Source organism: Leguminivora glycinivorella, chromosome 15 (genome assembly GCF_023078275.1).
Source record: "Leguminivora glycinivorella isolate SPB_JAAS2020 chromosome 15, LegGlyc_1.1, whole genome shotgun sequence".
Classification (NCBI taxonomy): Eukaryota; Metazoa; Arthropoda; class Insecta; order Lepidoptera; family Tortricidae; genus Leguminivora; species Leguminivora glycinivorella.
In genome coordinates, this window is record NC_062985.1 from 3,610,725 (window position 1) to 3,624,499 (window position 13,775).

The window sequence follows — 13,775 nt, forward strand, 5'->3', positions numbered from 1 at the left end:
GAATTCATTCATATTGTTTTCCATTCAGATCTATACATCATTAAAAAAAATGAATGAAAGGGAGGGAATTAAAGATCGGCATTTGTTCATTATGGGTGGGTGTCACCTCTGTGATACGATAATATTGGAAATAGGCACATTCATAGTACATTCATATCACCGATGATATGAATGTATGAATGTGCCTATTTCCTGCTTGTAAACCAAAGAGTAGTATATCTGTAAACCCCAAGCACTTATGTATGAATATTTATAAAGAATATAAATATAAGAGCTTTACCTTGAAGCTAAAAAAAAAACTTTGTGTGAAACTTAAATTCTATGCAAATGGAAATTTCATAGGCGCAAATTTAATGTGCAGTTATAAGGACTTTAGCCGAAAATATTGTTATTACTTTTTGAGAGCATAACTTTTCAACTTCCAAGGACCAAAGAAATTCCCGTTTTATTGCGATTTAATCGATAACGTAGACAATTAGCCGCTCGATAAAACTCATAAACCTACGCGCGGCGCATGCGCGCGCACTTTCGGCCCGGTGACCGACCGGCGCGAACGCACCACACCGGTCAAAATATAACGTTAAAACGGTATTTAAACGGTTTCCGTTTTAAAATAACGTGTCAAAAATAAAAGCAATTGAGAAAAAGTTAATTTGTAAATTAAGTATTTTGACTTAGTTGGTTTATAAATTTTAGTATTTTGACTTAGTTGGTTTATAAATTTTATTATTTTGACTTAGTTGGTTTATTGTGACTCAGTGATTTATTTTTATTTTGAACGATGGATCCAGAAAAGAAACAAAACGAAGTGACAGTGGACGATATTTTGCACGATTTGGGACCGTTCAAAAAGTTTAATATATGGAATTATTTTTTGATTTTGATACCGGTTTTTCTGGCTGGGATGTACTCGTCTGTGTTTAACTTTGAAGTGTTAGACTTGAGTTATAGGTGAGATAATTTTTCTTATTGTTATCTTAATTAAAAACAAAACATACATCATAAAAATCGGAAGTACCCTACACATTGGGCTCATAATTGAAAATATTGTAAACAAACAATTTTACCTACATTACTTCGCAGTCGCGGAACTTTATTCAATCACCAAACTTGGAATAAGTAATAAATTAGCCAAATTATGTATTAAAAAAAATACATTTTGTATTCACATATACTTATATAGTGACTAAATATTTGCAACATTATGCATACACATTACATGCTTCCTTAAATTTTATGAAGCCTAGTCCTTGTCCTGGATGAATATTATTTTTCGTATTTGAAAAATATTATGTAGTAGTTTACCTAAAATCCCACACAAAATGCTAAAAAATTACAACAATATTTTAGCTACAGAGGATTTCCGTGTTTAAACATACCTAATTCTAATTCTTTTTTGAAGTATTTTTTATTTAAGCATCACCTCTAAATATGATGTATATTGTCAAAATACAATTGACAAGGTCTTAGGTCGTATTTTTATTTTGTAACTCACATCATTCATTAAGATTATGTTTACTTAAAATAAAATATTTTTCAGTACAGATGGTGTTTTTTTTTACGCACTAGTGCGAGAAGTGGTTCATTATATAACAGGTCGAAACTTCGGAGGCTCATCTGTACTGAAAAACGTCGTACGATACACGTGCGAAAAGGAAATTCGTAACTCGTGTCGATTTAAAACACTCCCTTCGGTCGTGTTTTAATTTATCGCCACTTGTTTCGAACTTCCTTTTTTACGCACTTGTATCGTAATGTACTATTATACCATGCACGAAATAAAGCATCAGATAATTATAAGAGAAACAGGGACAAAGTTATTTTTAACTCCAATTTATATTTTATAAATCAGATAGAAATATATTAAGTAAATCAGTTGACCGTGACGTCACTCAATTCGATTTCATAATTATTAATTCCATATTAGCAAGTCGTTCAAATTCGTTTTGACAGTTCTTAAAAAGAAGCTGATTTGACTATGAGGCAAGTAGCCTATACAATCGTTGATGCTCCGAAGCACCTCCGAAGCGAACGATATATATCTGTCTCACCAATGAGGAAGAGCGATAGAGAGAGAGCGCGAGAGAACTACGACAATCTTCGCAGCGTTTTGGATACGATCCTAAACAATAGCATGTTTTGCTCGTTAAATTAGCGTGTTTTTTCATTAAAAACGAATATTGTAGAAACAGCCTTAGTAATTAAGAATCATGGTATAATTACGAGTTCAATCAATATTTATGAAATTATTGAGAAATTGCATTAAGTATAATTAATTACCTTTGAACTATAATTCGATTAATTGTGTATTAAGAGTAATTTAGTTTTACATCACCGTTATTAAAAATAACATTATGATAGTAATAGGCTTGTGCCGTTTCGTTCGTTGATCGGAGCGCTCCGATCTCGTTCAATCGCTCCCACGAACTAGTTCGCCTTTTAGGTCTTTTGCTCATTTAGTTCAGCCAGACCAGCGACCACTGCGGTCGGAAAGATGAACGAATGGGACCGAATAGTGTCGAAATTACGAATTATACGAATAGTCCACATATAGTAACATTCCGGGCCGAAAGGTTGTAAGTAACCGAAGTTTAATATGAAAACTTGACGTTTTTGTCTTGCTCTGCTAAGTAGCTCTCGCTCTCGGTCGGCGCAGTCACACTCACACCACACACTCATTCTCGATCCAAACCGCTCGCGCTCGCCGATCCTATACTGAACTAAATGAGCAAAGACCGATTCACAGAGGACGGAAAGATTCAGTTCATTTCGGTCATTGATGGGATTTTATTCCTAACAGTTCATAGTTCGTGAACGACACAAGCCTAGATAGTAAACAGATTTGGTGGGCACGTGCTACATTGGTGATTGTTTTAATAAACGACATGCTGAAATATTGTTAAATGAAATATGGTATTAAATGTACCGCCGCGCCGGCTGCTTTGAAATATTTGGTTGATATCAACATCACAACTATATACGTACATATTTATTTAGTACATATATTCAAAGCAGGGGCCAGGCTTTGAGAGAGCATGTCAAATTTTCTCTGGCTATAGTCTATTATAGTAATCGTCTATATGAAAAAAAAAATGGAATAATAATAGTTATTTGTTTTACAAGGGGGCAAAGTTGTTGTTTAACCGCACGTTCCAACATTGATACCCAAGCAAGCGAAAGATTCCATTATTGAACCGCGAGCGTACTGAGTGGTTCAAGAAGTGGAATCTAGAGCGTTGCGAGGGTTTCAAGGCACGAAAGTTAAACATACTTTGCCACTGAGTGAAACACAACATTTTTCACCACCAACACCAACAAAACAGGTACTGACTATAAAACATGAAACTAAATCAAATCCATCAATTTATTCAATATTATTCAAAATCATCATTTATTTTATAGGTAAAATCTAACAGCCAGCTTAAGAGATCAAGTTAAAAATTGTACGAAATTACTTTGCTCTCTTGTGGATAAAATGCAATTTTGCTATTTGTTTTCGAATAGCAAAGTAAGCCTTTACCAGTTGGTGTGGAGAAAACATAATTAATAATAATAATTATTATATGCTTAATATCATTTGCAGGCACTTTTGTTTATTAAGATATAGTAATAAATTTTTCGACCAAATTGTATGCTATTTAAGTATGTAAGTAATAAGTAAACTAGGTACCTATTTATTGTACCACCAGAAAAAATAGGTACACAAGACATCAAATATAAATAAAAGAAAGAAGAAGTACAAAGGCGAAATGATCCCTTTTAGGGATCTCTTCCAGTTAACCTAATGAAGATAAGTAATGAAGATGTTAGATTTAAATAGTAACAATCCTATTATCTAAATATACCTACATACGAGGGTCATGCCAAAAGAAATTAGATACTCAAAATTTACATACTTTATTCTTTATTACAGCTATCTATTTTTTCGAAGTATTCACCGTGAACACGTATGTACACTTTTCCATCCGTCTAAACCACTTAGAAAATACCGATGACCACTCTTCTTTAGACACCTCAGAAATTTCATAATTATACGCAGCCAGGGCGTCTTCTTTGTTCTCAAATCTCTTTCCTTTTAATTTTTCTTTAATTTTAGGAAAAAGGTAAAAATCACAGGGGGCTAGGTCAGGGGAATATGGGGGGTGGGGCAGAATAGTCACGTGTTTTGAGCTGAAATGGTCAAGTGTTCTAGCGGAAGTGTGCGGGGCAGCGTTGTCGTGGTGCCAGAGCAGGTGCCGGGTTCCTGACTTCGGCCGCTTGTCACACCAAGCTGACAGTACTCTTGGGGCACAAACTGTCACATACCATTCTGAATTAACTGTCTTTTGATCTTCTAGCACTATTGTAGCAATATGTCCCGTCTTGCAGAAAAATGAGGCAACCATTTGTTTTTGTGTACTTCGGGTTCGGCGACATTTTGTTGGCGTCGGTTCATCTACAAAACACCATACTGTGGACTGTCGCTTTGTTTCGGGATCGTAGTTATATAGCCATGTTTCGTCACCTGTAAGTATATCATATACGTTTTTTTTCTCGCCTACGTCGAATTTATCTCGACGGGGTTTCTATAAATCGGTGAGCTTGTGCGGCACCCATCTTGAAAAACGCTTATGAAGAGACAGTTTACTATGAATTATAGTTTGCAATGCTGCTGATCCAAAGCCCAGTTCACGTTCGAGCTCTACATATGTAATTCGTCGGTTCGCACGAATATTTTTTTCCACAGCCTGTACATTTTCTTCAGTGACTGCGGTTGGCGGCCGTCTGGTCTTCGCCTCATCTTTAAAGCTCTCCTGTCCTCTTTTAAATTCAGCAAACCAATTAAAAACAGTTGCACGTGAACACGCAGACTCTCCAAAAGTCGAGACTAAAAGTTCAAAACACTCTTGAGGTTTTAAACCTTTTTTAAAGTCATAATATATCATAACACGAAAATCACGTCCAGTAAGCTCCATTGTTGCGGAAAATTCCCGCCAAAATTATTTAGAAAAAAAATAATTAAAAAAAGAATCCTAAGAATTTCCAAGTGTTCCATTTTTAAATTTATAAGCTATTAACCTACCTTTATAATGGTGTATAACTGGCCAGTATCGATCAAATGACCATGGAGTATCTAACTTCTTTTGGCATGACCCTCGTATATATGAATATATATATTATGCTAATATAGATAAATTTACATGCCATCAATTATAATTTTATAATTATTGGTAAAAATAACCAGTATGCGAATGAATTTGTATTACAATGAATCACTCGCAATATTTATCTGAATACGTGATTATCGATTACTTAAACAAATCGTGCCGATATCTATTCTTAGAGTAGATCATATGAAACTATCTTAGGTAATAGATACAACACCTTTTTTCCATTCACGTGAATGAAGGACGATCGATGTTGTGAGCCGTATTCGGATTTTACAAATCTGAATTTAATACGATATTCTATTATTATATTACTTTGACCTTGTGTTTGAACTCGCGGATAGTATTTTCAGGTGCAATATGAGTTGTATTAAAAAAAATCTTGAACGTTAACTTCAAAGCAATTCAAACAACTGCTTTTAACTGGACATAAAATTATTTTGGTGAAACGAAATAAAATCAATAATCCATACTAATATTATAAATGGGAAAGTGTGTGTGTCTGTTTGTTTGTCCGTCTTTCACGGCAAAACGGAGCGACGAATTAACGTGATTTTGAAGTGGAGATAGTTGAAGGGATGGAGATTGACATAGGCTACTTTTTGTCTCTTTCTAACGCGAGTGAAGCCGCGGGCAAAAGCTAGTATAGTATAAATTTTATAGTCATGAAATTAAATTCCCAGCGAACTGAAATATAATCAAAATGTCTATTTAGTTTAGTTTATTTAGGACAGAAGTTACTCGTACGGAACTAATTGACATTTCGAGAAACAGCGAAATATTGGATAGTACGCCTATTTTATTTTGTTTCTATTTGATTTCTAACATGTTCTTGCATTTTATCAATGTCCAAATATGTAAACATAACATTAATACACAAACTTGATCGATACCTACGCTTCCACTCGTATTTATTGATGTGTAATCGTTTTATAAATAGAATCAGCCTATAATATTTGCTTATTTAATATTTATTTGGGGTATTTAAAATTATAATTGCGTTGTCATTCCAACTTCTCGCTAATGTGAGATGTCCCGAAATTTATCTATTTACCTCTTAATTTACCATTGGTTTTGTTCGTTAACCTCATGAATATATATTATACATATAACCGACTAGGGATCAAATAAAATTATTTTATTTACTATCCATCGGTGGACTTGGACAGTTTTATAATTAAGTACTTACCTGTCTTTTTAAACTGAATAAAGGTTTTGCTCCTCCATTTTTTTTTTTTCTAAAATCCAGAAAAATTGAAGATTTAACAACTAAGGCATAAACCATTCTATCCGAGGCACACTATCTTCTATTCTGTAATAAGAATAAAATTAGACAGAGACAGATACATACATATGTATATATACCTACACGTAGATACCTACATACGTTACCCTAGTCCTGCCCAATGTGATTTATAAAGGACATATTCCAGTTTTTTCTTATGTTTTACCTAAATCGTGGTACAAAGGAAAATCTACCCTATTTATTCAATAATTTGTTTTTTTCAATGTCTCAAGCTGTATGTGGTGGGCAGGACGAGGTTACCTGCCCCTATTTACAAAAATGTTTTAAAATTGGAGATTTTTTATGCGTTATTTCAAGTTGTTTCATCCGCTTGTTGACTACGGACTAAAAAATATTTGGCCAATTATTCATCTGCCAACATTTATTTGATGAAGTTTTTTGTTTGGGTCATTATTTCAATGCATGAAACTGTGTTCAGACTTGATGTACAGAAAAGTATACGTAGTAAATGATATTTTATTAACTTTACGTGTTTATTTTGTTAATACTATTATCGTCCAATAATGTTTTTTAGAATATTGTAAGATATTTTTCTGAAATTGCCGATTTACGTAATAAACATCACGCTACGTGGTCAGTTCGGATGAGACATCGTCTACTGCTCACCACTGTTAAAAATACATATTTAGCAAAAACGCAATGTTAACTGTATATACTTACGTGGAAGTATGTTGGCTATATATGAAACAAAAGCACAAAAAATACAGCAATGATGAATATCAATATTGACATGATTTAATTTGTTCCTAAAACCATCATCACTCTCGTGGTCACTCATATTTAGTAATATTTTTGGCAAAAAAACTGGTCATATCGTAGTATTTATACGTTTTAAATACATTCGCAACACCGATACTCTGCCTCAAAAGTTTGGTAAATAGTTGGACACCGATGACGGACATCATTTATGATTAATAAAATGATATTGTATCTTGTCAAGACTGTGTCAAAGATCGTGCGTCACTTTTGTTGACTTAAGTTTAGGTAAGTGTTTAATTATTAAATTATATTAATATGCTTAATTCATGCTTTCTGGGGTTAATTTACACGTCGACCATGTAAGTCCATTATAACTTAAAAACTATTCAGTATAAATCCGTTAAAGCAGACTATCGTCACTTTCGTGGTCGTCACTTTCGTGATCCGTCACTTTCGTGGTCAAAAGTCACTTTCGTGGTCGGACACGAAAGTGACTTTTGACCACGAAAATGATGCATCGGGAGATGAATTTGTTAAATTTAATTATTAAATTAAAGTTCGTGGCGTCATTGTCGAGGAGGATGGTCACCATGGGCTTAGTTGCCAAAGGTGCGCAGGGCGTTTTTCTAGGCATCACACGATTAATGACGTGGTTCGCCGGGCTTTGGTGGCAGCAAACATTCCTTGCGTGTTAGAACCTCCAGGGTTATCTCGCACGGACGGCAAGAGGCCAGACGGACTCACGTTGGTTCCGTGGCAGAAGGGTCAGTGCCTATTGTGGGACGCCACGTGTGTGAGTACTTTTGCTCCGTCCCACCTTGGCCTCACAATTAAGTCTGCTGGGTCAGCTGCAGAGTTTGCAGCTAGACTCAAGCACGCAAAGTACAGCGCCCTGGAAGCAATGTACAAATTTGTGCCACTTGCTGTGGAGACGGCGGGACCCTGGGGAACTGAGGCTAAAGCCTTTGTTAGGGAACTTGGTCGCCGACTTAGGGATAGGGGCTGCGATCCGCGTTCCGGGTCGTATCTGGTGCAGGGGATTTCATTGGCTATACAGCGTGGAAATGCTGCTAGTGTGATGGGAACCTTTGGGCCCGGTACGACTCGGGCGGGTCCTAGTTAGTTTGCGCGTATGTTGTTGTTGCAATAACCCACATATGGGTAAATGACGAAGCCTGTTGCGGATAGCTTTATTGTTTGTGTGTAAGGACGACGCCTGTTGCTGATTTATGGCTGTAACCTCATGACGAAGCCTGCGTTGCGGATAATGGGTTGTAAAATATTTAGTGTTATTTTTGTCCAATAAATAATTAAAGTTCTTTGTAAGATATATGCTTTGACATTGACATTTGACATGTGTGACACCTATATGTAGAAATAGTACGAAGTGTTAAATATTAGTATTTTGGTGATTAAATTTATAAAATAAGTTTTACAGTTCAATTATGCCAAAATGTCTGAAAAAATTTAAACGGATGCCAATGTCATTCATAGCAGAAGTAAGGTAGTAAGCTAGAGAAAGGTATTAAATAAGAAAAGAAAATGGATTATTATTTAAAAAAAAATACTGTTTAAATACCTGTGTTCACGAGAAGATACTTACTTCTCGTGAACAAAGCTACGCGAAAAAAAAACTGGAGGGATCGAGCTAAACGTTACGGGGATAGAATAAAGCAAAACAAGCCAAATATACTAAAAGAGTTATTAGAGAAGAAACGCCACCTTCAAGTGAAATATCAGAATATAACCCGTCCCCTTCGCGCGCGTCTGCGGGTAAAAAAGCGACTCTTAAAAATCGCAGAAAATTAAAACACGATTATGTCGATTATTTAAGAAGAAAGGTGCAAATTGTAGACACTAGATTGGCAAATTTAAATGACAGATAAGAGAAAAAAAAACAAAAAACAATTTAAAAGAGCAAAGAAAAGCTTGAAAAAGGAAATAATATGAATGATCGAAACAAGATACCCAAGGAAAAACGAAATCGATTAGTAAACTTAGATTAAAGAAGACATAGTTAAGATTTATTTAGAAGACATCGATATCTCTACTGATATCGATGTCTTCTAAATAAATCTTCTAAATATATCTACATATCTGCTGGCAAAAAAGAGAAAATAAGCTTATTAAACAAATACACCGTAACGTTCTGGAACAACGCGATCACAGGAAAACCTTTACTCGGAAAAACCTTATTCGAAAATCATCTAAGTGACAATTCAGCTGAAAGTCGGGATATTTGATATGAAAGTGTACAACATGCATACCATACCGATCTAAAAATAATAGGTATCACATTTAAAACAATATTTGATTCAATTACAGTGATTAAATTCAGACGTTAAGGCTAAGTTGGGTAACTAAAGTGATGATTTGAATTCGTCACTTTCGTGAGCAAGTCATTTTTATTTTTTTTAATGAACGTGCAATGTTTATGTCAAGTTCATTGCTACCTGACTGATTGCAATCGATGGTTCCTAAATCATGTTATAACTGTAATTTCTATTATATATGTAAAAGGCTTAAAATCTGATTAAGTGTTATTTTTCGTGGTCATCATGGTCACTTTCGTTACCACCAAATATAGTTTTTTGAGTTTTTTTACATAAATAATTATTTTTGATCTCTAACACCATCAAAACTTTGATTTGTATATCTGACTACATCCATAATAAACAAAAAACTAATCAAAAAGAGCATTTTTGTTTTTGAACATTTTTAGAACCCCTTGAAATAATGACCCGTTTAATCAAAGTTTTATTTTTTTTTAATTTTTTTTATACTACGTCGGTGGCAAACAAGTATACGGCCCGCCTGATGTAAAGCGGTCACCGTAACCTATGGACGCCTGCAACTCAAACAGTGTCACATGCGCGTTGCCACCCCATTAGAAACTTGTACATTCCCTTTTGCTGTGTTAAGTACACAGCAAAAAGGAGTGTACAAGTTCCAAGGAGGGTTCGGGATTTATTTTGGAAGATGGATTTTTAAGAGAAATATTATTACTAAGCCGAATATTATTATAACCCTCCCGGAGGAGTCTGGGAGGTGCAGTTTAACCAAAGAAGATCGAGTATTATAGAGAGTTACTGTCGAAGTAAAATGTGTAATTACAGTGCATAGACTGCCATCTCTTGACACAGGCTTAAAACTTTTGAACCTCAGTTTTGACAATTTGGCCCATATTCTTAGCTTGATATGTATTAAAATGTCAAATATTAATATTAGCGCCATCTAGCCGAGCGTCCCCCAAAGGTGTAATGCCATCTAGGCCACCATACCTTTTTCTCTATGGTACTGACGTACGTTTTTTTCTTAGATTTTATCTGTCTATACGGAGTTACATATCGTCACTACTTTAAAAAAACCGGCCAAGAGCGTGTCGGGCCACGCTCGGTGTAGGGTTCCGTAGTTTTCCGTATTTTTCTCAAAAACTACTGATCCTATCAAGTTCAAAACAATTTTGCTAGAAAGTCCTTATAAAGTTCTACTTTTGTGATTTTTTTCATATTTTTTAAACATATGGTTCAAAAGTTAGAGGGGGGGACGCACTTTTTTTTCCTTTAGGAGCGATTATTTCCAAAAATATTAATATTATCAAAAAACGATCTTAGTAAACCCTTATTCATTTTTAAATACCTATCCAACAATATATCACACGTTGGGGTTGGAATGAAAAAAAATATCAGCCCCCACTTTACATGTAGGGGAGGTACCCTAATAAAACATTTTTTTCAATTTTTTATTTTTGCACTTTGTTGGCGTAATTGATTTACATATTGGTACCAAATTTCAGCTTTCTAGTGCTAACGGTTACTGAGATTATCCGCGGACGGACGGACGGACGGACGGACGGACGGACGGACGGACGGACGGACGGACGGACGGACAGACAGACATGGCGAAACTATAAGGGTTCCTAGTTGACTACGGAACCCTAAAAACTTGTACCTTCGTCTGTCAATGAAAAGAAAATTGTAGTATGTATGGAATGCATATAGACTTACTGCGTTTTAACTCTGAGGTACACCGTGAGATACGAGATTTTTTAAAAGTAGTGACGATATATTTTTGTTTAACTAAATACTGGAGAGTGGACAAGCCGCCGGCGGACACGTCGCAGTTGTTAGCTCGTTGAGCATACAGTTACCGTTGTGTGCGTGCGTGGTGACTCGACTCGCTGGTCAATAGGCCAATAGGGAACGTCCATCTTGCGACAGGTAAATTCAATACAAACAGTCCAGCATCTTATTTATTTATTTAAACTTTATTGCACAATAATAAAAAAGGACAAATGGCGGACTTAATGCCTTAAGGCATTCTCTACCAGTCAACCATAGGGCAAAACAGAAATTCGCGAATGTGGGTGCAGTAAAAAAAGTAATTTAGAGAGTATGACAACTAGGTATAGGCAATTTACGACAATTATTAACACTATTATTTATCATCTTCATACATAGGTATTCTAAAATGTAAATTCTCATGGTAAATGTTCTGTTTTATTTTTACCACTCAGTTGCACAAATGTTAATTAGTGCTAATATCGTATTAGGACACTCTTTGCTAACTAAATTAAATTTCAAAGAAGAAATATTAAGGATCCAGTTGACATTACAAAATCTGTTTACCGCCTCGCTCGTAAACGCCAATGTAGGTGGGTACATATACATATTAGTAGCAGCATTCAAAATTAAATAATCGTTTACTGATATAATTTGCAGTGTATTTTTTTTCTCTTAATTAGTAATTATGTACAATTTAACATATGTAGTAGTAAATATCTAATCTATATCAGAATTGAAAATGGTAATAGCAAAAATTACACAATGATATTAGAAAAAGGAAGATTGTTTCTGTCTGAATTTTAAGTCTATGATAATTAAATAGATTAGATTTCTTCAACTGTTTAAAATAACTAAGTCTCTCTCTTACCTCTGGTTACTACACCTGACAATAGACATCTAATAATGTTAATGCACTATTTTACAACATACTAAACTAACTATTTAGCAACGAAGTAGCAGATAATTTTAAGATGGTGTTCAATAATACCCATATTAATTACATAGGTAGGTAAGACCTTGTACCTCAATGACCAGTGACATAACTTTTAAACAACATTAAAAAACCTTCAACTACAAACAAACTAACAAAAAAAATGGTCAATGACAACAAACGAGAAAAGTCCCTCGCAATCACATCCTTTCTATTCACTACAAATAGATCACAACTAATCCGAGTACGTAGCCAAATGTACAAACGCAGATGATAATATCGGTACCATAGCTAGCTATCTCTATCGCTTTTCTGTAATCGCGCGACAGAGCCAGACTGCGTTTCGATTGGCGTTTAGGGTCAACGATTGTCATTTGGCTCCATGTCACAGAGTTTTACTTGTTTAAATTCAAACAATAATTGTAGGTTACGCCAAACAAGACCATAAGTGTTCCATGTTAATGTCCATAATATGCGTTATAGTATAATGGAGTTAGGTCACACTGACTCTCTTTTATATATTTATGTAGTTCACAATACATAAGGTCAGCGTAAGTAGGTATAATTTGACCCCGAAAGCCACTATTGATGGCAATGTATTGTATTTATTTGTTCATATTATGTACATAATATAGTTTTAGTACCAGTATTAGTGGGTATCCAATAATTATGTATTAATTTAGAAATTAATGATAGACAAAAGCGCTTTTTCAAACAAACCTAGTTCCTTATCTAGATATTTTAAAAAATTTGACAGTAGTTGCCCTCAAGTTCATTATTGTCCATTGTTATACATAAAAGGAAACGCTGATAGTCGATATAAAAATTAATGACGATCATTTTCATATTATTAGATGGTGTCCAAAGACCAAAATGAAAACAGTGTTTGTATGGAAAATATCGTTTCCTTCCCTATAAATATGAAAGCGTAGCTTGTGTTACGGCGGGTAGTTTTTTGTGACTTCCAAAACTAAAACAGAGTAAAATCCAACACCTAACGGCCTTGCATTGTGCCGTTGTCAAGCGCGGATACCGAGAACAATCTCCAGTTAGATACAGAACATTTACACCCAATCTATTTACTTTTACTTTTTCCTGTTATACTAAAAATAGAGAAGAGGTCAGAGAAAAAATACTAGCAAAATACCACCGTTAGTTTGACGTCAGTTTTATTTTTGGTAATAGTTACCTTGTGAAAACTGGTGTTTTTAAGCTAGATTTTTTATATTTGAGGTTTTTTTTTTCATGTTTTCAATAGACTTGCCTGTACTTAAGGTAAAATATTATATCGTCACTACTTTTAAAAAAAACTTGTATCTTCGTCTGTCAATGAAAAGAAAATTGTAGTAAGGATGTATGGAATGCATATAGACTTACTGCGTTTTAACTTTGAGGAACACCGTGAGATACGAGATTTTTGAAAAGTAGTGACGATATATACCATGCACGAAATAAAGCATAAGATAATTAGAAGAAAAATATGATCTTTAGTTATTTCTAAACCCTAATTCTATTTAATAAGTCGGATAAAAAGATTATTTTAAAAAGTAAATGAGTCGACCGTGACGTCATCCAACTCGTGAGCGTCAGAATGGCGGGTGTACATCAAGCAATCCTGGTGTGGTATA

At 34.7% G+C, this 13,775-nt stretch overlaps 1 protein-coding gene across 1 annotated transcript in view; it reads left to right on the forward strand.

Moving 5' to 3' along the window:
* Positions 1-492: 492 nt before the first annotated feature.
* LOC125234025 (organic cation transporter protein-like) overlaps positions 493-13,775 on the forward strand; it is a 48,480-nt gene continuing 35,197 nt past the window's right edge. Inside the window, exon 1 of the mRNA XM_048140204.1 lies at positions 493-951. Coding sequence (XP_047996161.1) covers positions 782-951 — 170 coding nt within the window. The 5' untranslated portion in view covers positions 493-781. The remainder of the gene's footprint in view (positions 952-13,775) is intronic.